The 21,063-nt window shown below is 66.1% G+C and overlaps 2 protein-coding genes across 3 annotated transcripts; one reads left to right on the top strand and one right to left on the bottom strand.

The window, feature by feature from the left end:
• Positions 1 to 510: 510 nt before the first annotated feature.
• CHURC1 (churchill domain containing 1) lies at positions 511 to 2,325 on the bottom strand. 2 transcript variants are annotated; one of them, XM_084264123.1, is made up of 5 exons: positions 2,274 to 2,325; positions 2,030 to 2,165; positions 1,540 to 1,610; positions 845 to 942; positions 511 to 751 (listed from the first exon to the last, which is right to left on the bottom strand). In XM_084264123.1, the coding sequence occupies exons 1-4, from the start codon at positions 2,310 to 2,312 to the stop codon at positions 850 to 852; spliced, it is 339 nt and encodes a 112-aa protein (XP_084120249.1). In that variant the 5' UTR covers positions 2,313 to 2,325; the 3' UTR covers positions 511 to 751; positions 845 to 849. The 2 variants fall into 2 exon arrangements, with proteins under 2 accessions (XP_084120249.1, XP_084120248.1); XM_084264122.1 differs by having other exon boundaries at positions 511 to 942.
• A 1,138-nt stretch (positions 2,326 to 3,463) lies between these two features.
• SPTB (spectrin beta, erythrocytic) lies at positions 3,464 to 21,002 on the top strand. Its single transcript, XM_084264136.1, has 36 exons — positions 3,464 to 3,589; positions 6,630 to 6,827; positions 6,916 to 7,067; positions 7,263 to 7,436; positions 7,550 to 7,641; positions 7,727 to 7,807; positions 7,907 to 8,022; positions 8,177 to 8,289; positions 8,373 to 8,560; positions 8,650 to 8,767; positions 9,237 to 9,395; positions 9,471 to 9,773; positions 9,891 to 10,041; positions 10,136 to 11,003; positions 11,081 to 11,218; positions 11,303 to 12,062; positions 12,148 to 12,350; positions 12,424 to 12,514; positions 12,605 to 12,751; positions 12,871 to 13,134; positions 13,296 to 13,511; positions 13,606 to 13,695; positions 13,802 to 14,080; positions 14,765 to 14,895; positions 15,186 to 15,390; positions 15,500 to 15,874; positions 15,965 to 16,209; positions 16,286 to 16,424; positions 16,507 to 16,591; positions 16,670 to 16,866; positions 16,969 to 17,078; positions 17,352 to 17,427; positions 18,859 to 19,019; positions 19,099 to 19,272; positions 19,355 to 19,397; positions 19,976 to 21,002. Exons 2-36 carry the CDS (start codon positions 6,680 to 6,682, stop codon positions 20,138 to 20,140), a joined length of 6,957 nt encoding a protein of 2,318 aa, XP_084120262.1. The 5' UTR covers positions 3,464 to 3,589; positions 6,630 to 6,679; the 3' UTR covers positions 20,141 to 21,002.
• Positions 21,003 to 21,063: the final 61 nt, after the last annotated feature.

Below are 21,063 nucleotides of genomic sequence, written 5' to 3'. Positions count from 1 at the left end.
CTGTGGGTCAGGGAGGAGGAAGCGGCAGCGCAGGGATGGAGCAGTGCCAGGCCGGCAGCGTCTGGCTCCCCATGGGCGTTGCTGGGGCTGGCTGCCAACCACAGCACCCCACCCCAGGGGAGCGATTTCGGCAGCCGTGGCTCACCCAGCTCCTTCCCGCCCCAGGAACACACGTTCCCCAGCAGGGCACGGCTGGTTTATGGGCCCCGGGGGAACTGGTACAGTGACCCCCAGGAAAACTTCATGGTGGCCCCCGGGGGCATGAAAATAATGATGCCACTTCTCAGCCAGGTTGGGGAGTGGGTTGGGGAGTGCAGGGTAACAGGGTGGGCTCTGCAATGTTGGGAAGGGCCAGCTCCGCTACAGGGCGGGGAAGCCACAGTCTCCCAGGAAGGGAAAGGCTCCCCCCACCCCAGACCCCACACTGGTCTTCCCCAACCTTCACCAGCTCCAGGGAGCCCAGGGGGGTGAAGCCCACCCCCAAAGCACTCCCATCTGCACTGCCAAGATGTAACACATCATGTTTATTGCCCCCACATGCGCAGGCTTCTCCCGAGCCAGGATGGGGTGGGTGCTGCTTCAGACTCCTTATCAGAGTGACAACATGCTGGGCCCCCTTCGTGTCTTCAGCACAAGGGGAGCTTGCACTGCCGCACTCCACCCCGTCCCCGTGGTTGGGATACAGTGGGCATGGCTGAGCTGCTGCCGGGCACGTGGGAGCATCTGGCATTGTGTGTCTGCCACATCTGGGCTGGAGGTTTGGAAAAGAAAATCAGGTATGGGACCGTGCTGTCCCCAGGGAGAATCTCCCAGTGCTGGTGGGGACTTGCACTGAGAGACAAACCGGCTTCAGAAGAGAGGGGTCATCTGGCGGGGGTCATCGGGCAGGATGCTGATGGAGTCCTCGGCCCGGCCGCAGAGCAGGCACAGCATGGTGTATTCCTACGGCAGGACAGGGGGAGGGAGGGGGCTGCCACAGCCATGCTCGGCCACAGCCCCGCTCCTGGCACTGCCAGGGAAACCTGAGCTGCAGATGGCAACTGATCCTCGATTGCAATCAGAGCTGGGAGGGCAGATCCCGTTTCATCCCCAGAGCCCATTTTCCAGCATTTAGCTGCTGAATAGCAAACATGCCAGGGAGGAGTCTGGGAGAGCCACAGGGTCCTCAGCCACGCAGCCCCACACACATCACTGGTGCTCCCACGCAAGGGGCCACGCAGGAGGCAAGAGGTGAGCTGGGTTGCACCCCCGCCCCCCCAAAGCAGGGACTGGTGCCAGAGGGCCCCAGATAGCCCCAACCACAGGGATGTGGCTCCAGAGCCTCAGAGGTTGGTTCTGTGGCACCACGGCTCGTCTCTGAAGCTGCCCAGCTCCCTCCCGTGGCTGCCAGGGCAGGCAGGAATTAGCAGGGCTGCCCAGGGCAGGGCAGGTCTGGAGACCTTGTTGCAGAAGGAGAGCCCAGGGCTCGGCTCAGGGCACCCCTGGAGCCGCAGAAGGGCTGCTGGGGCAGGGGGACACAGGCTGCTCCCCTGGCCGTACCTGGTAGTCATCCACCACACTGAAGGTGTACTCATGGCGTGCAATCAGGTGGTGGCAGTTCTTGCACAGGTCTGCGGAACGGAGAGGACAGCGGGTTAAGGGGCTGAGGGCGCACCCCACTGCCCCAGGGGTATCCCCCCCCCCCAATCCTACTGCCCCCAGGGTATTCCTTCCACATAACCCCCACTCCCCCGGCGTATCCCCCCCACAACCCCACTGCCCCGCGGTATCCCCCTGCTCCAACCCCCTCAATATCCCTTCCGGGCAAAACCTGCTCCCCCTGCCTGCCCTCCTCCCGCGGGGCACTGACCCCCCCAGCTCCCCCGAGCGTCAAACCCTCAGCTTCTCTCGCCTCCCCAACAGCCACCAGCTCCCTGACACCCCCCCCCCAGGCAGCCCTTGGGCATCGCCCCCAGCCTCCGCGCCCCGCGAGCACCAGCCGGACCCCCCCACCCCCCAGGGGTCCCCCCGCGGGCCCGTCCCGGCGCACGGTCGTAGGTGATGATCTCCTCCCCGCCGTGCAGGCCGGCGGCGCGGTTGCTGAGCAGCACGAAGTCCCGGCGGCCGCACTGCGCGCAGCCCACGAAGTTGAGGAGGAAGGAGCCGCCCTCCAGGCAGGTGGTGCCCTAGGGACAGCAGCGCACGGCTGGGACCGGGGCTCCTGGGATCGCCCCGCCTGGGCCGGCAGCGCACGGCTGGGGCCGGGGGTAGCGGCACAGCCCAGCCCGCCCTACCCGCTCCGGGTACTCGGTGCCCACGCAGCCCCCGCACATCGCCGCCGCTGCCGCCGCGCAGATCTCGCGATACTTCCTCAAGGGAGGGGCGTGGCGTCCCAGGCAGACCACGCCCTTTTGGGGGGCAATGCTGTGGGCGGGGCCACGGATAGCCCCGCCCCCGCCCCGCGGGGTTGGGAAGAGGAAAGGGGGTACTCGGGATGAGCCCTCTCGTACCCGGGATGTGGGAGTCCCGCGGGTGTATCCCAGCGCTGAGCTGGGGAGGTCCCGGGGCGGGTGGCAGCTGACACTAGCTTGGGAGTAGCTGAGGTGCTCCCGGGGCTAGCCAGGGGCACCTGGGGACAGCCGGGGGGCCACCTCAGCTAGTGTGGGGACACACACACACACACACACACAGACCAGGGCGGGGGTGCCTGGGGCTGGCCAGGGGCCCGGAGGATACCTGAGCTGGGGGGGGGGGGGGGGGCATGGCAGCAACTGCGGAGTGCCCGGGGCTAGCTGGGGGGTGCCCAGGGCTAGCTGGGGGCACCTGGGACCAGCTGAGGGACCCCCGGGAGCAGCCAGGAGCACCTTGGGACTAGCCAGGATTACCCGGGGAGAGCCGGGGAGGGGGGAGGCAGCTGAGCTAGCGGGAGGCAGGCAGGACTAGTTAGGGGCCACCCGAGGATGGGCGGGGTGCGCCCAGTGCCAGTTGAGGTGCACCCTGGGCTGGGCGTGGGGTGCCCTGGGCTGGCTGGGGGCAACCGAGCCTAGGCAGGGGACACCCGGGGCTAGCTGGGGGGGCCACCTGAGCTACCGGGGGGGGGCAGAGGGCAGCATCTGCAGAGTGCCCGGGGCCAGCTGGGAGACGCCCGGGGCTAGCTGGGGGGCAGCAGGGCCAACCCGCCTTTCCGGGAGCCAGCGGGGGGAAGAGGGGGCGCTGGCTGGGGGTCTCCCCGTAGGGGACGCGGGTGGGAGGTGGGGGACACACGGGACGACAGCGGCGCCGACCGGGGATCCCCGCCTGTAGCGACGGGTCGCTGCGCCGCTCCGCGCCCGGCAGGTGCCGGTGCCGGTGGCAGCGGCGGCCGGGGGGGGCCGCTGTGCTGCATTGCGGGGCGGGCGGCCCGTCCCCGCCCGCCTCCGCCCGGCCCTCCCGGGGGGAGCGGGGCTATCTGGGCCGGGCAGCGCCGCTGGCCCCGGGCAGGAATGTCCCTGCGCGCCCAGATAATGTTATTTATATCGCAGCGCAGGGCGGCTCCGCTCCCCCCGCCCCGCTCCGGTCCCGGCTCCGGCCCCGGGCCCGCCGCCGCTCGTCCGCCCGCCGCCCCGCGCAGGTGAGAGCCGCCGCGGCCGCCCCGGGCATCGCCGCCGAGTACCGGGATGCGCCGCCCCTGGGGGAAAGGCGGAGGAGGGGGGGGGGTTGGGCACCGGGAGGCGCCGGTCCCCGGGGAGGGCTCTGTGTGTGGGGAGGGTGGGGGGGCACCGGGGAGCGCTGCCCGCCCTGGGGACACCGGGCTTCGGGTGCAGCCGCAAGCGCCGGTAGCAGTCCCAGGGGACTGCGGGCACGGAGCAAAGTTCGGTGGGGGCGCGGGGACTCCTCCTGGGGCTCAGCACCCCTCTTCTCCCGGCGGCGGATGGCGGGGAGGGGGGCATGTCCCCCCCGGGACTGCTGTCCCCGTGGGAGACGTGCGGCTGCCGGGAAGGACGGGGCGGGCGAGTGGCGGTGACTTTCTGGGGACACCCTGGGGACGCGTTTCCCGCGGTGCCAACCCCCAAAACAGGGTCCCCGCACCGGTCCTGGGTGGGTGCTCTTGGCATCACCGGCCACGTGCCGGCGGGACGCGGTGGGCACGTTAGCTCTGGAGGTGACGTGCAAGGGGGGGTGGCACATCGTCGCCCAGCCTGTCTCAGCTGATGTTGTTTAGCAACTGGGCAAACTGGAGTTACTGGGAAGAAATTTCTGGCTGCCGTGCCCTTGGTCCCCCTCGTCCCAGTACAGCAGCACAAGGATGTTCGTGGGCTGGGGGAACTCCTGTCCACTCCCCGATACCCTGGGGGCCCCCGAGTCTGATTCCCCGCTCCCCTTTCAAGGTGGCTGTTGTGTTTGTGAACCTCCAGCGCTCCGAGTCAGGGGGTTGTGGTGCCCTTCGCTCCACTGGGTTAAGCCAGCGACGAGCATTTTGGGGGGGGAGCAGGGGACGATCCTGGTGGGTGCTGGCACAGCCCCCCAAGGAGTGTTTTGTAGCTTTGGGGTGATTTTAAGGCCCCAACTAGTGGTTTTGGGGCAAGCAGGGGGAGCAGCTCCGGAGAAGGGAGTGGGTCTTACCCCGCGCTGTGTGCAGGGGAGGCCTATTTATAGCCAAAAATGTCTTTGGAGTGTCAGCACGTGTGTGTGTCACCGCTCGGCGCACTGGCGGGTTAGGTGACATGGGACAGTCCTGGCATGGTCGGCATCCACACCAGCTCCGGCCATGGGGAAACCCAAACCTTCCCCCGCTGGGTGGGAGCGTGGCTGGGGAGCCGCAGCCAGAGCAGGGCATGGCTGGCCGGAGGAGCTGTGCCGTGCCCAATGGCCCCGTGCTGTGCCGAGCGGCCGTGCTGAGCGGGGCCATCTGTTCCCAGCCATGGCTGTGCACCTCGGAGGCAGCCGGCTGTCGGGGGGCTGTGGGGATGCCCCCCACCTCCTGGCCCTTCCCGACAGGGCTGGCGGCACGGGGAGTGTGGCTGCCGGTTGGTTTGGTGCAGGTACAAAGTAAAATTGTTGGGGGGCAAAAAAAGAGCCGGGGTGATGCGAGGCACCCTGGGGACCCACCAGGCTGCAGGCGGAGGTGATGGGGCAATGATTTTGGGGGTGTCTGCAGGGGGATCCCAGTGAGCTCTCATGTACCAGCAGCTGGTGTTCTGGCAGCACGCTGTGGTAGCAAGCACTGAGCCAGAGATGAAACTCGATGGTGCGATGTGGGGCAGGTACCCAACCACTGCCCTAGCTGCCCTCGGGGTGCTGGGGGGACATCACCGGGCCCGGCAGGGGGGACCTCGGTGGTGGCACGGTACCGGCCCCTGGCCGGGAAGTGCTGATTCACGGCGCCGAGCTGCCGGCCAGCGGGGGAAGGCGATGCTGTCCTGGCCCCAGCTGTAGGATGCTCACAGCCGGGCTGGTGCCCGGCACTCCCGGCTTTCCTCCTGTGCGGCACGGCTCTGCCGGATGGGGCTGTTTGGACGGTGCCAGTGCAGCAGAGGGAGATTTAAAGGATCAGCGAGTGCCTGTTCCTGTTAACACATGCTGGCAGCTCCCTTGGGTCCCGCCGTGGCTCCTTCCAGTGTGATCTCCTCTTTCTCCTCCTGGGATGCTCATGGCTGTGGCCCTGCTGCAGTGGCAGTGATGGTGGGGGGGGGAGGTCTTGCCAAGGCCGGCAGCGCTGGGTGGGCTGGGATGTGCACAACTCCTCATATCCGACCAGTTTGCAGCACTGGGGCAGACCAGCTGCAGTTCCCACAGTGCTGAACTGGGGGGGTCTCTAAATTGGGGCTTCCCCAGGGGTTTGCTGCTGCTGGACAGGAGGGTGCTGGTGCCCGGTGCTGAGCCACAGTGTTGGTAGGAGAGAGCTCTTGCACGCTCCTGCACACAAGGTCCCAAGCCAAGGCCCTGCCTGTGTGGCTGCGATTAGGGTGCGGTGACGGGGCCCAGCCCAGCCAGCCCCGATAAAGCTCTCCTGCCTGGGGATGGGGGGCGGGGAGGGGTGTCCCTGGGGGGCAAGTGGCCATGGGCTGTCACAGCTTGCAGGGACACGAGGGATTTGGGGGCACCCAGGGTTTCTGTTATGTGCCCGACTGCTCCCAGTGTGTCTCTGGGGTGCTGGGGACAGGGGAAAACAGGGGTCCCAGACAGGGTGGTGGTGGTGAGGGGGCTCCCCCAGCCCAGCTCCCTGCACCCCTTGAGGGCCCCAGCAGCCTCCCCCGCCCAGCCCGGGTGCCGACAGCTGCTCCCAGGCATTTTTAGATACCGGCTGTGTCCTATCTGTGTCTCAAATGTCCCTGAGGGTGGGTGGTGGCGTGTCTGTCACCCCCTCGGCAGCTGTCGCCCGCTTTCTGATGCCAGTGAAGCCCCTTGGATGGTGCAGGCCTGGGCTGCTCAAGGGTGGGACTGAGCTGGGATGCTGGATGGGCAGGTGGGACATGGGAGGGAAAGTGCTGCCATACAGGAGCCCCTGACACAGCTCCAGCACAGGGCTTCATGCCAGCAAGGCGAGTCCCTGGTGCCCCCCAACACCTGAGTGTCGGCGAAGCTAAATCCCTCTGAGCAGCTTAACCGGTGGTGCTGAGCCGCAAATCCCTGCGATGCTGCTGTGATGCTGATGCCCGTGACTTCCCCAGGGGCCTCTCGCCGGTAGCCGACGGCCACCCGGCCGGGGGACGTTGGGACCATGACCTCAGCCAACGACTACGAGCAGCTGGAGCTGCAGCAGCAGTACAGCCGCATCAACGTCCGCTGGGACGCCTCCGACGATGAGCTGGACAACGACAACAGCTCGGCGCGGCTCTTCGAGCGCTCCCGCATCAAAGCCTTGGCAGGTCAAGTCAGGGATGGGTGGCGGGTCCCCCGAGTCCTCCCCGGCTGTCCCCGAGCCACTGGTGCCATCGTGCCCCGCTCTGGTTGCAGACGAACGGGAGGCGGTGCAGAAGAAAACCTTCACCAAGTGGGTGAACTCGCACTTGGCTCGCGTCACCTGCCGCATCTCCGACCTCTACATGGACCTCCGGGACGGGCGGGTGCTCATCAAGCTGCTGGAAGTGCTGTCGGGAGAGCTGCTGGTAGGATTCCCGTCCCGCCGGAGACCCCGGGAGCCACGCCGTGCCAGCTCCGGTGCTCCACCAAGGCTGTTGACCTTGGTGTTGAGCGAGGCTCTGCCAGGGTTGGGGTGGTGGTAGGGTCGTGAGGGTGTACCCTGGGCAGGGGTGGGGGTGCCTGGTGTGGAGGGGACGGTGCTGAGCACTGTCGTGCCTCAGCCCAAACCCACCAAGGGCCGGATGCGGATCCACTGCTTGGAGAATGTGGACAAAGCACTGCAGTTCCTGAAGGAGCAGCGGGTGCACCTGGAGAACATGGGGTCCCATGACATCGTGGATGGCAACCACCGCCTGGTCCTTGGCCTCATCTGGACCATCATCCTCCGCTTCCAGGTGGGACTGGGAGCGTGGGGCGCGCCCCTTAGCTCAGCTCAGCACCCAATGGCTTGTTCTCGCTCCTCCACACATGTCCTCCCTCACCCACAGCATGTCTTTCTGCCCCCCAGATCCAGGACATCATCGTGCAGACACAAGAGGGCCGGGAGACACGCTCCGCCCGGGACGCACTGCTGCTTTGGTGCCAGATGAAGACAGCAGGGTAGGTGGTGGGACCCGCACACCTCCACACCAGGGCATGGGGGTATCTGGAGGGTGGTGGTGATGATGCCCTGTCCCCATTGCAGGTACCCCCACGTGAATGTCACCAACTTCACCTCGAGCTGGAAGGACGGGTTAGCTTTCAACGCCCTTATCCACCGGCACAGGTAGGCGGCACAGCGGTGGGCTCTGGGACACCCCAGGGTGACAGCGGTACCAGGAGGTGTCCCACGGGTGCGTCAACACCCCATGCCCTCTGTCCCCAGGCCCGAGCTGGTTGACTTCCAAAACCTGACCAAATCTAACGCCCGACACAACCTGGAGCATGCGTTCAGTGTGGCAGAGAGGCATCTGGGCATTACCCCACTCCTTGACCCTGAAGGTGAGGCTGCTGCTGCTGACCCTCCCACCTCAGTTTCCCCATCACACCCTGGGCTGTGCCCAGGCCCCACAGAGGGACAGGGACATTTCCGCCCCGTGGAATGGGGCTCTGGGTGGGATGGTGAGAGCTGACGCCTCTTGCCTGCACTGGGCAGATGTGTTCACGGAGAACCCTGACGAGAAGTCCATCATCACCTACGTGGTGGCCTTCTACCACTACTTCTCCAAGATGAAGGTGCTGGAGGTAGAGGGCAGGCGTTTAGGCAAGGTAGGGGACGGCGCTGGGGTGGGGAGCGGTGGGTTCTAGTGGGGTGCCAGCCCTCCCTGCATTCACTGTCACCCCCACCATAGGTCATTGAACATGCCAAGGAGACGGAGCGGATGATCGAGGGCTATGGGGGGCTGGCCTCCGACCTGCTCACCTGGATTGAGCAGACCATCGCCTCACTGAACAGCCGCAGCTTTGCCAACTCGCTGGCTGGGGTGCAGCACCAGCTGCAAGCCTTCAGCACCTACCGCACGGTGGAGAAGCCCCCCAAGTAAGCAGCCCCGAGCCCCTCGTGCCCACGCAGTGGTGGTGGAGCACCCATGGGGTGCCCCGGGGCTGAGCTCTCCCTCTCCCGGGCAGGTTTCAGGAGAAGGGCAACCTGGAGGTGCTGCTCTTCACCATCCAGTCGCGGATGCGAGCCAACAACCAGCGTGTCTACACCCCACACGAGGGGCGCCTGGTCTCCGACATCAACCGGGTACGTGCTGGCCATGTGCTGTGCCGTGGGCAGCTCTTCCCTGCTGTGTCCCCCAGGATGTTCCTGCCCAGACCATGCCAGGGCAGGTCCACCTCAGGGCAAGCAGGGTCCATACCTTGGGGCAGTTTAGGTCCATCCTGGGGCAGTTCCGGTGCATCCCAGGGGAGCTTGGGTCTGTTTGAGAGTGCATTGTGTCCATCCCGGGGTGCGCTGGGTCCATCCCAGAGCGGTTCAGGTCCTAGGGCAGTTCAGCTCCATCCTGGGATAGGTCCTAGGGCATGTTGGCTCCATCTCTCAAAGGCAGTTCAGATCCATCCCAGGAGACATGGAGCCCTTCCCAGGGCAGGTTGGGTTCCTCCAGCCACCCTCCCCTCCCAGTGGAGCACATTGGGTTTCACCAGCAGAACCCCAGATAGGGGGTGAGGGGGCACGCGGGGTGCCACCCCCACCCATCACCACCTTCCCCCAGGCCTGGGAGCAGCTGGAGAAAGCAGAGCACGAGCGGGAGCTGGCGCTGCGCACCGAACTCATCCGGCAGGAGAAGCTGGAGCAGCTGGCGCGGCGCTTTGACCGCAAAGCAGCCATGCGGGAGGCCTGGCTGAGCGAGAACCAGCGTCTGGTAGCCCAGGTGAGGTCGGGGACAGCCACGCCGGGGGCTGGGCCACCATGCCAAGGCCTCACCGCCGGCTCTGTGCTGTGGCAGGACAATTTTGGCCACGATCTGCCAGCAGTGGAGGCAGCCAAGAAGAAGCACGAGGCCATCGAGACGGACACGGCCGCCTACAAGGAGCGGGTGCAGGCCATCGTGGCGGTGGCAAAGGAGCTGGAGGTGGAGGGCTACCACGACATCCAGCGCATCAATGGGCGCAAGGACAACATCCTGCGGCTCTGGGAGCAGCTCCTGGAGCTGCTGGCTGCCCGGCGCCAGCGCCTGGAGATGAACCTTGCCCTGCAGCACCTCTTCCAGGAGATGCTCCACAGCATCGACTGGATGGATGAGGTCAAGGTGAGCTGCTGGGTCCTTTGGTCCCCCTGGGAAGAGTGTTGGTGGGGCTCAGCTGGAGAGGCAGGTGAGATGCCGGGGTGCTGGTGGCGGCGGGTGACCGCCGGGGCTGTCCCGCAGGTTCAGTTGGCATCACCTGAAGCCGGGAAGCACCTACTGGAGGCGGAGGAGCTGCTGCAGACCCACCGGCTGCTGGAGGGTGACATGGCTCTGCAGGCGGAGAAGATACGGGCCATCAGCGCTGCTGCCCTCCGCTTTGCCGATGCCGAGGGTGAGCATGCTGGGATGAACTGGCACCGTGGCATGGACGGCAGGGGAAAACTGGGACACCTCTGTGATGGGCACTCATGCTGTTCCCTGGCCAGGCTACCGTCCCTGCGACCCCAAAGTCATCCGGGACCGCGTGAGCCACCTGGAGCTGTGCCGGCGGGAGCTGCAGGCGCTGGCGGCACGGAGAAGAGCCTTGCTGGAGCAGTCCCGCTCCCTCTGGACCTGCCTGTGGGAGCTGGACGAGGCGGAGAGCTGGATCAAGGAGCAGGAGCAGCTTTACTCTTCCCTGGACTTTGGGAAGGACCTGCCAGGCGTGCTGCTCCTCCAGCGCCGGCACGCCACCTTCGAGGCTGAGCTACGGAGCCGGGGCGCGCGGCTGGAGCAGGCGCTGGTGGCGGGAGAGGGGCTGGCAGTGGGGGGCCAAGCAGCCGGGCGGCTGCGGGAGCGGGGGGCAGCGGTGCGGGCACTGTGGGCGCAGCTGGAGGAGCTGGCGGCTTTCCGCCGCCGCGGCCTGCGTGAGACCGAGAGCTTCTTCCAGTTCCAGGCAGAGGTGGAGGAGCTGTCAGAAGGGCTGCGGGACATCCGCCGGCGGGCGGCTGCCGAGGAGCTGGGCCAGGACGAATCCCGCACCCGCGCCTTGCTGCGGCAGCACCAGGAGCTGCTGGAAGAGGTGGCGGCCGCCCAGGAGCAGCTGGATGGGCTGAGCCAGCAAGCGGAGGGCTTCCCTCCAGAGCTGCGGGCCGGCCCTGAGGCACAGAGCAGGCTGGCAGAGCTGCGGGAGCTGATTGCTGAGGTGGCTGCCCTGGCCGAGCGGCGGGGCCAGCAGTTGCAGGATGCCCTCGACCTCTACACTGTTTTTGGGGAGAGCGAGGCCTGCCACCTCTGGATGGGGGCCAAGGAGACCTGGCTGGGACAGCTGGAGGTCCCCCAGGCGCTGGAGGACCTGGACGTGGCACAGCGCAGGTAGGGGCTTCTGCAGTGGCAGCGCTACTGTGACGTGTCCTGAAGTGCAGCCAGTTCTCAGCCCAGCTTTCCCGCAGGCTGGATGGGCTGGAGCAGGAGATGGCCACCGTGGCTTCCCAGATCACTGCTGTCAACCATGCAGCTGACGGCCTGCTAGCGAGTGGGCATCCCCGCAGCCCCCAGGTCCGGCAGTGCCGGGAGCAGCTCAATGTGAGGTACGATGGCTGGTGACACCAAAGCAGGACGGCTCGTCCCCACTGGCCGTGTCCCCGCTACCATCACCCGCCTTCACTCCACAGGTGGGACCGGTTCGCAGAACTGGTGGCTGAGCGTCGTCGGGCGGTGGGCTCGGCTCTGCGGCTCCTCAACTACCGCCTGGAGTGCGAGGAGACCCAGCAGTGGCTGCAGGGCAAAGCCCAGGCTGTCAAGGCTACGGCCGAGCTGGGCCGGGACCTGGCCGGTGTCTTGGCCACCCAGCGCAAGCTCTACGGCATCGAGCGGGAGCTGGTGGTCGCCCAGGACCGCCTGGCTGCCCTGCGCACCCAGTCTGACCACTTGGCCAAAGAACGGCCCGAAGTGGCCGTGGAGGCGGCTGAGCGGCTGGCGGCAGTGATGGCTGCCTGGGACGAACTGCAGGAGGCTCTGGGGGAGCGGGCAGCCTCCCTGGGCGAAGCCGGGCAGCTCCGGCGCTTCCTCCAGGACCTGGATGACTTCCAAGCCTGGCTCTTCGGAGCTCAGAAAGCGGTGGCGGCTGCCGATGAGATGCCGGCTTCTTTGGCTGAGGCGGAGGAGCTGCTGCGGGGGCATGAGGCTGCCCGGCAAGATGCTGAAGGGCATGCGGACGCCTTCACTGCCTTGATGGAGGCGGGGGAGCGGGTGGTGGGGGAGCAGACGGACCCCCAGTACGAGGTGCTGCGGCAGCGCCTGCGTGGTGTGGAGGCCGGCTGGGCTGCGCTGGGTAGGATGGCGGAGGCACAGCACCGCTTCCTTGCCCAGTGCCACGGCTTCCAGGAGTTCCTGCGTGACACCAAGCAGGCGGAGATCCTCCTCACCAATCAGGTGGGTGCCTGAAGAGGAGGTTCCTGGCCCATGCGCACCCCGAAAAGGAGCTAACCTCCCCTTTCCCTCCACTGTGCCCCCCCAGGAGTACACGCTGGCGCATCTGGATCTACCTGCTACACTGGAGGGCTCGGCTGCTGCCCTACGTCGCTTCCAGGACTTCCACGCCGGCATGGAGAGCAGCTCCCAGAAGGTCCCGGAGGTGGTGGCCAGCGGCACCAAGCTGGTGGCCGAGGGGAACATCTTTGCTGAGAAGATCACCGAGAAGTGCCAGGCCCTCCAAGAGCGGTGAGTGCAGCGAGGGGTGGGCAGGCAGGCGGCAAGGCATGGGCAGGGGGCTGATGCTGCCCATCTCTGCCAGGCACGCGGCTGTCATGGCCAAGGCGAAGGAGGCAGCAGGTTTGCTCCAGGACAACCACGAGCTCCAGACCTTCCTGCAGAGCTGCCGGGAGGTAGGTGTGTGGCATGGCTGGCGGTGCTGGGAGCGAGGGGACACAGGGGACAGTCCCTGCCAGCTGAGCCTTGACATCTCCCACCTGCAGCTTGACATTTGGGTGGACGAGAAGATGCTGACGGTGCAGGACGTCTCTTATGGTGAAGCCCGTGGCCTCCACGGCAAGTGGCAGAAGCACCAGGCGTTCATGGCTGAGCTGGAGCCCAGCCAGGGCTGGCTGGAGAAGATTGAGACGGTGGGTGCTGGTGTGGGTGCCCGGGAGCCTCGCCACCCCCTGAGGCTGGGTTGGGGGGGGGTCCCCGTGCCATCTCAGAGCCCAATCACAGCCACCGACATCCTTGGTGTCATTGGCAGGAGGGGAAGGAGCTGGCGAGCCGCAAGCCGCAGTACAGCGAGGTGGTGGCGCGGCGGCTGGGCGAGCTGCGCGCACGCTGGGACGGGCTACGTGCTGCTGCCGAGGAGAAGGGCCGGCAGCTCTTTGAGGCCCACCGCTCAGCGCTGTACGCCCAGAGCTACGGGGAGCTGGAGAGCTGGCTGGGCCAGGTGGAGGAGGAGCTGCGTGCTGCTGAGCAGGCCCAGGACCTCACCGCCACCAACCTGCTACTGAAGAGGCTGACGGTGGGTGACAGTGGTACTGGGGCAGCGGGAAGAAGGGTGTTGGAGTCTCGCCCTGTCCTTTGTGGTGAGGGGTCCGAGGTGCCAGGAAATATCCCTCAAGGGAGGTGGTCGGTGCCTTGGTGACCCATCCCGCCCTGGCTCACATGGTTCTGCCCCAGCAGAGGTTGGAAGAGCAAGTGGGAGTGCGGATGAAGGAGCTGGAGGAGCTAGGGTGGCAGGGACCCCAACCTGCTGGGGATGTGCCAGATGCTGAAGGACATGAGCAGCGGCTCCGGCGGCGATTCCTCGACCTGCTGGAGCCACTGGAGAAGAGGAGGAAGGAGCTGGAGACAGCCAAGGCCATGTACCAGCTTGGGAGGGATCTGGAGGATGAGATGGTGAGCAGCGCCCTACCTGTGTGGTTAGGGGTCCAGCACAGCAGGGGCACCCCACGGGTGCTGTGCGGTGCTCAGCGGGTGCTCCCTCCTGCAGCTGTGGGTGCAGGAGCGGCTGCCCCTGGCCAGGTCGACGGATCATGGCACTGACCTGCCAAGCATCCAGCGCATGACGAAGAGGAACGAGGTGAGTGTGGGCGCAGCGGCGGTGGCACCTGACACCCCAGCCAATCCCATAGGGCCACCCCTGTCCCACGGGCAAGCCCCGCCGTGACTGTCCACCATGCTGGCAGACGCTGCAGAAGGAGCTGGCGGGCCACGATCCCCGCCTGGCTGAGGTGCTGAGCCGTGGTGAGGCGGCGGTGGCGGGTGGCGAGCAGCTGAGCCCGGAGCTGGAGGCGCGGGTGCGGGAGCTGCGGGCGCTGTGGGAGACGCTGCGAGCGGAGGCAGCCGCCCGGCACCGGCGCCTGCAGGAGGCTGGCGAGGCTCAGCGGTACTACCTGGACGCCGGCGAGGCTGAAGCCTGGGTCAGCGAGCAGGAGCTCTTCATGGGAGCTGAGGAGAAGCCGAAGGTGAGACGTGGTGCCCATGCATCTTGGGCAGGGGGGGCTGCGCACTGTGTCGTGCTGTTACATCCTACATCAGCCTGGGCTGGGCTGTCCTGTGCTGTTACATGTTGTCCTGTGCCAGCATCCATCCTGTCCCGTGCTGTTACACAGCATCCATCCCCTGGCGTGCCGTTACAGACTGTCCCGTGGCATGTCGTGCCATGCTAATAGCGTGCCGTGTCAGGCTGTGCTGTACCCCACCATCCCTGCTGTGCCATGCTCTACTGTGCCACTATACGCCGTGCTGCTATAGGTCATTCTGTGCTGTGCCGTGCCTGGCAATTGCAGTCTGTGCCATGCTCTGCCGTCATGCGCCATCCCATGCTCCACCCCTTACACCCCAGCCTGTGTCATGCTGTCTGTGCTGCTCCATGCCATGCCGTACCCCATGCCATGCCGTACCCCACTGAGCTCCCCATGACATACCATACCAAACTCCCTGTGCCATGCTGTACCCTGCCAAGCTCCCTGTGCCATGCCATACTGAACTCCCCATGCCATGCTGTACGCTGCCGAGCTCCCTATTGGTCACCACGGCACCGGATGGAGGCAGGATGTACCCATGGGGTGGGTGCTGGGGCTTGACCCTAGTCACTGTCCCGTGGTCCTGCCGGGTGGTGATGGGCACCAGTGTCTGCCATGGCACAGGACGAGGAGAGCGGCTTGGTGATGCTGAAGAGACACGTCCGGCAGCAGCGGTCCATCGAGGACTACGGCGAAACTATCAAGGAGCTAGCTGGGAGGGCACAGCAGTTGCTCTCTACCGGCCACCCTGAGGGGTAGGTGACACTGCCACATGCACCCTGTCCCCTGCAACAGCCCCATGCCCTCAGCACTGGGGGTGGGTGGTTTAGCTGGAGCTCCAGTGGCATCGGCTGCCCCGGTGCCTCACTCTGGCTGGGCAGCATTGCCTTGGCTGCATCAGGGAGATGGTGATGGTGGGATGTGGGGAGTGCTGGGTGGGTCCTTCTCACCCCCTCACCAAACCCTCGGTTGGCAACACGGATGGGCCAGGGGCATCTTTTTTCCTGGGTGAGAACTGGGGTGTCTGTGTGCCGGGGCCGCACAGGGAGCAGATCATCCGGCTCCAGGGCCAGGTGGACAAGCACTACGCGGGGCTGAAGGAGGCGGCCGAGGAGCGCCGCCGGCGCCTGGAGAACATGTCCCACCTCTTCCAGCTGAAGCGGGAGGTGGAGGACCTGGAGCAGTGGATCGCTGAGCGTGACGTGGTTGCCTCCTCCCAGGAGATGGGGCAGGACCTGGACCACATCACGGTGAGGGTGCCAGGGTGGACACAGCTGTGCCGGTGGTGGGTTTTGGAGAGGTGTGTGTTGGAGGCGGGGCGGTTGTGTTGTAAACTCAACTCTTCTCCCCCCTGTGCAGCTCCTGCGGGAGAAGTTCCGGGAGTTTGCGCGGGAGACAGGCAGCGTAGGGCAGGAACGTGTGGATCGGGTGAACCTGGCCATCGAGGACCTCATCGACGCAGGGCACACCGAGGCGGCCACCATGGCCGAGTGGAAGGATGGGCTGAACGAGAGCTGGGCCGACCTCCTGGAGCTGATCGACACCCGCATGCAGCTCCTCGCTGCCTCCCATGACCTGCACAAGTACTTCTACGATGGTGCTGAGCTGCTGGCCCTCATCGCCACCCGGCGCCAGGAGCTGCCCCAGGACCTGGGCGAGGATGCCGGCACAGTGGAGGCTTTCCACCGCATGCACAGCGCCTTTGAGCGCGACCTCCAGCTGCTGGAGACACAGGTGAGGCTGCACCCCAGAGCCAGCTGGGATGCCCAGCATCGCTGCTGCCTCTGCTCAGCATGCCCCGCGCTCTCTGGCTCTGCCGGGCAGGTGCAGCAGTTTCGGGAGACGGCAGCACGCCTGCAGACCGCCTACGCCGGGGAGAAGGCAGCCGGCATCCAGGAGCAGGAGCAGGAGGTGGCACGAGCCCTGCGGGCGCTGCTGGAGGCGTGCAGCGGGCGCCGGGCCCGGCTGGTGGACACGGCTGACAAGCATCGCTTCTTCGGCATGGCGCGGGACCTCCTCTCCTGGATGGAGAGCACTGTCCGGCAGATCGAGACGCAGGAGAAACCCAGGTAGGGCTGCACCTGGTGCTGCTTGCCAGGATGCGGCACTGATGCCGGGGCACCAATGACACCTCTCTGTCTCCAGGGACGTCTCCTCGGTGGAGCTTCTCATGAAGTATCACCAGGGCATCAGGGCAGAGGTGGACGCCCGGGGCAAGAACTTCACCACCTGCATCGAGCTGGGCAAGAAGCTGCTGCAGCGCAAGCACCAGGACTCACCTGAGGTGCGGGCAGCTGGGCAGGGGATGGTGGGGACGGTGCCACCAGGGCCACCCTGTGACATGACATGAGTGTGTCCTCTTGCAGATCAAGGAGAAGCTGGTGGAGTTGGTGGAGAAGAGGAAGGCCTTGATGGAAACATGGGAGCAGCGCTGGGACCGACTGCGGCTGTGTGAGTGAGCCGGGGGTGCTGGGGAGGAGGATCTGGCGGGGTGGCAGGGTGCTGAGCGCCACCTGGCCTTGCCTGCAGTGCTGGAGGTGTGCCAGTTCTCCCGCGACGCCTCGGTGGCAGAGTCCTGGCTCATGGCACAAGAGCCCTACCTGGCCAGCAGTGACTACGGGCAGACAGTGGATGCCGTGGAGAAGCTGCTCAAGCGCCACGAGGCTTTTGAGAAGTCCTCGGCCACCTGGGAGGAGCGCATCGCTGCCCTGCGGAAGCTGACAACGGTGAGGAAGCCTTGGGATGGCACACAGCTGGTCCTGCCGTGCCTTGCCTCAGTTTCCCCACCCTGTGCCCTTCCCTAACACCTCCTCTCCCTTCCCTGGCAGCTGGAGCTCCTGGGCGGGCGGACGCTGCGTGAGGGGCTGGCACGGGATGGGACGACGCGCACCGATGCTCCCGACTACTGCCTGGATCTGGATGGGGAGCTGGAGGCTGGGTAAGAGGCGCTGGTGTGGTCCCTGGGTGCAGCATCTCAGGCAGGGGCAGCCTGTGGTGCCTGCTGGGCCTATCAGCGTGGTTTCCAGCACGCCCCTCCTCAAAGCATTTGGGGGGTCTGATCCCTCTGCAGGGTGGGGGGACAGGAGCGTAGCAGCTGGCCTGGGATCCCTGCAGCACCACATTTCCCCAGCAAGCTGGCTGGGGTGGGGATTTGGCGGGGGGGCACCCACCTCAGGCAGCGCTGCTGAGCAAGTCTGCCCCCCTGCCACAGGTCCGAGGAGGAGGAGAAGAGGAAGGACACGAGCATGCGGGATGCCTCTCACCCTGCCACCGATGGACCAGAGCCGGTCAGTTCTCGAGTTTAGCTTTCTCCTCCCCTGGCAGCATGAGAGGTGTCCCTGCATGTCCACTGGCTCCTGGCACACCCCATCGCCGTCACCCCACCATCGGTTCCCTGCACCCCCTACCCTCACCTTGTTCCTTGCCTTGAGTTGAATAAATGCGAAGTGACCCTGAAAAAGCTGGGTGGGCATGTGGGTGCTGCACACTCCCCTTCCCGGGGGTCCCTGCGCTGGCTGGGAGCCAGCTGGCACCTGTGGGTGTATGTAGGGTATTGGGGCACCATTGGGATGTCCGCCTCGGCACTGGAAGATGCCGGTCCCCGTTGTCTGCTGCCAGCAAGGCTGCATGCGTCCCAGGAGAAACCTACAGGGCCACCACATGGCCCCTTTCCCAGCACCCAGCCCTGGGAGCGGGTCAGCTCTGCCCCAACACGGAGGGGCACATGTGGCAATGGAACTCCTGGCTGGGGGTGCCCACCCTGACCTCAACGTGCATGGCTCTCGGGGCACCCTCACCCCATAGGGATGTCACTGTGAGGCATCGTCATGCCAAGAGACATTGTCGTCACCCCCTGGGACGCTGTCACCCCGTGCCAGCCCCTTGTGCTCACTGCCCCCTCTCGTTCTCCCGCCTGCTCTGCCTCCTTGGGGAAGGGTTGGGGCTCTGCTCGCTCTGCCTGCCTGGGGACACAGGTGTCTTGGGGTTCCCTGTGGCTAGTGTCCCGCTCTGCCTGCTCTGGGAACAGGGCCACTTTCACCTGCTTTGGGACATTGATGCATGCTGGGTGGGACGCGGCCCTGCTCGGACACTTGGTCACCTCCTAGCTGCTAGAGAAGCTGTCTCCCCTCCTGCTCCTCTTTGGGGGGGCATGCCACAGGACCTGGCTGTGCCCCCATGGTGCTGGCAGCCACGTGTGGACGGGGCTGTTCCCAGGTGCAGGAAGAGGGGCCAGGCACCCCGGGATCTCTGTACTGCAGCTCATCTGCTGTGTGCCACAGCTGCCGACCCAACCACATCTGCCCCCCAGGCCCTTCCCTGGGGAGGACAACACTCATACACACACACACACCCCATGAGGGTTGCCCCAGGGCTGCCTACCTATCACAACCACATCACCCTAAATCAGAGGAGCACACACATGATGCTGTCACCAGCTCCACACTGAGCCTGGGGTGCTCGTCCCAGGGCTGACACGTGTCCCAGCTGTTCGCTGGGGTCCCCCCAGTAGCTACCAGTTCCCGTGTGCTGGAGCTGGTGGGGTTGTTGGCCCTGAAACCGGGGCGGGGGGGTGATGTACCCCCAGCTGGCACCCTCTGGCTTGGGGACACCACCAGGGTCCCACCATAGCATGGACAGGAGGGGACAGGACCCCAGCACAGGGCTTTTAACAGCAGGTGGTGACAGCGCAATGTAACAGGGCTGTTGCTTTGCGGTAGCTGGTGCCGACGACGGGCGACAAAGAGCCGGTGTCGCTGAGCCCGCGGCCAGAGCCGGAGGAGCCGGCGACGCTGCCGGCCCGCGCCTGTAGCGTCCAGCTGGAGGGCTACCTCGGCCGCAAGCACGACCTGGAGGCAGCCACCAAACGGGCGTCCAACCGGTAGGCACGGCAGCATGGCGGCATCAGCCCTGCCCTGTGACAGGGGCACGCGCCGGGCTGACGGGCGGTGTGGCGGCAGGTCGTGGAGCACGCGGTACTGCGTGCTGCGGGGCGGCCAGCTTGCCTTCTTCAAGGACGCCAAGAGCCGGGCGCTGGGGCTGCCGTGTCACGGCGAGGAGCCCCTGGGGCTGCGGGATGCCCTCTGTGAGGTGGCTGCTGGCTACAAGAAGAAGAAGCACGTCTTCAAGCTCAGGTAAGGGCGCAGTGCGGCACGGCGTGGGGTGGCACAGCGCAGGGCAACATGTGTCCATCTGGCACCGGCCCTCTGTCCCCAGGCTCAGCAACGGCAGCGAGTGGCTCTTCCACGGCAAGGATGAGGTAAGGGGCATCCCAGGGGGTCGGGGGGCTGGTGGTGCCCAGGGGACTTGGGGGGGGGATGCCCAGGGGACTTGGGATGATACTAGAGCTTCCCGGGGGTCTCAGGGATGACCGGTGGCACCCAAGGGGCCCTAGGGTGGCTGGTGGTTTCAAGGGGACATGGGGGTGGCCAGAGGGACACCCAAGGGGAAGATGGGGGGTTGGGGGTGCCACATGGGGTGACCAGTGGCACCCAAGGGCACAGAGCATGGCTGGTGGCACCCAGGGGGCCAGTGGCTGCTAGTTCCCGGGGATGTGAGGGTCCCAGCAATGCCCATGGGGGACAGGGTGGGCTGAAGCTGCCTACGGGACAGAGAGGTGACTCCCAGTGCCTGGCGGCAACCAGCATGGCTGGCACTGTTAGGGATCGGGAGGGGGACTAGGGGTGCCATGAGGATGCCACGGGAGATAGGCGATTCCCAGTTGGGTTGTGAGTACCGGGGAAGATGTGGGGCAGCCAGCACCACCCCAGGGCTGGGAGGAAGGCATGTGGATGACATGGGTTGCCGGGGGTACTGAGCCGGTGGTGGTACCCGCAGGAGGAGCTGCAGGCCTGGCTGCAGGGGCTGAGCACGGCCATCACCGAGTGCCGCAGCAGCCGGGCCAAGGCGCAGAGCCTGCCCCTGCCCGCGGCACCCCCCGAGCACACCCTGCCCCGCAAGGACAAGGAGAAACGGTTCAGCTTCTTCCCAAAAAAGAAATAACACGGCCCCCACCCCCTCCCCCGGGGGTGGGACGGACACACACACACGCACACGCATGATGCCGATGCCGCCCATCACGTCAGCGTTGCTCTCGACCATGTGTGCCAGGGGAGCCACACATGTGGATCGGTGTAGCCATGTGGGCACGCGTGGGTGCACCCCTCACCTCTGCCAACGCAGGCATGGGCGTGCACCCGTGGCTCCCCCCGGCGGCACCCCTCAGCAGCACCCCGCGTGCACACGTGTACATACGTGTATTTATATATAGATATATATACACATACACCCGTTTCCAGGCGTGAGGGTACGCACGCACTACTGGGGACGGGAGCACAGACCTAAACATCCAGCCCCGGATACGCGCCCTGCGTGCGCACACACGCACCCAGGGGTGCTGCTGCACACACACCCCCCGCCCCAACCCCCATGCACACACGTGGTCCCTGCATGCACATGTGTGCACATGCGTGTCCCTGCATGCAGGTGCACCCGCCCCTCCGCGCGCACAGCCATGGGTGTGCATGCTCCACACGTGTGCATGCACCCCCACCCCCACATCCACCCAGCACCCATGCACGGGGCTGCCCCCCACCCCCCCCCCCCAAAGCCATAATGTCCCCCTAAGTGTGTGGCTGTGGTCAGAGCAGCCCTGGCCACCAACCAAAGAGCATCGGCACAGGGGAGAGGGGGAAGGCATCATCCTGTGCCTCCACCGGCACTGCTGGGGCACGGGACCCCTCTGCACCCCACAGCCAGACCGAGCTGCCCCGGGGGGAGGGGTGGGAGGGGAACTGGGGGTGCCCAGAGAGGAACTTTTGGTTCGATTTGTTTTGGGTTTTTTCTAATAAAGACGTGAAAGCGAGCTGGGCGCAGAGCTGGTGATGGGGGTGCGGGGGGGCCTCCGGTTTGGGGCAGATTGAGGG

This window comes from Gallinula chloropus (assembly GCF_964237585.1).
Source record: "Gallinula chloropus genome assembly, chromosome: 4".
NCBI lineage: Eukaryota > Metazoa > Chordata > Aves > Gruiformes > Rallidae > Gallinula > Gallinula chloropus.
This window is presented reverse-complemented; position numbering and strand designations above follow the sequence as displayed.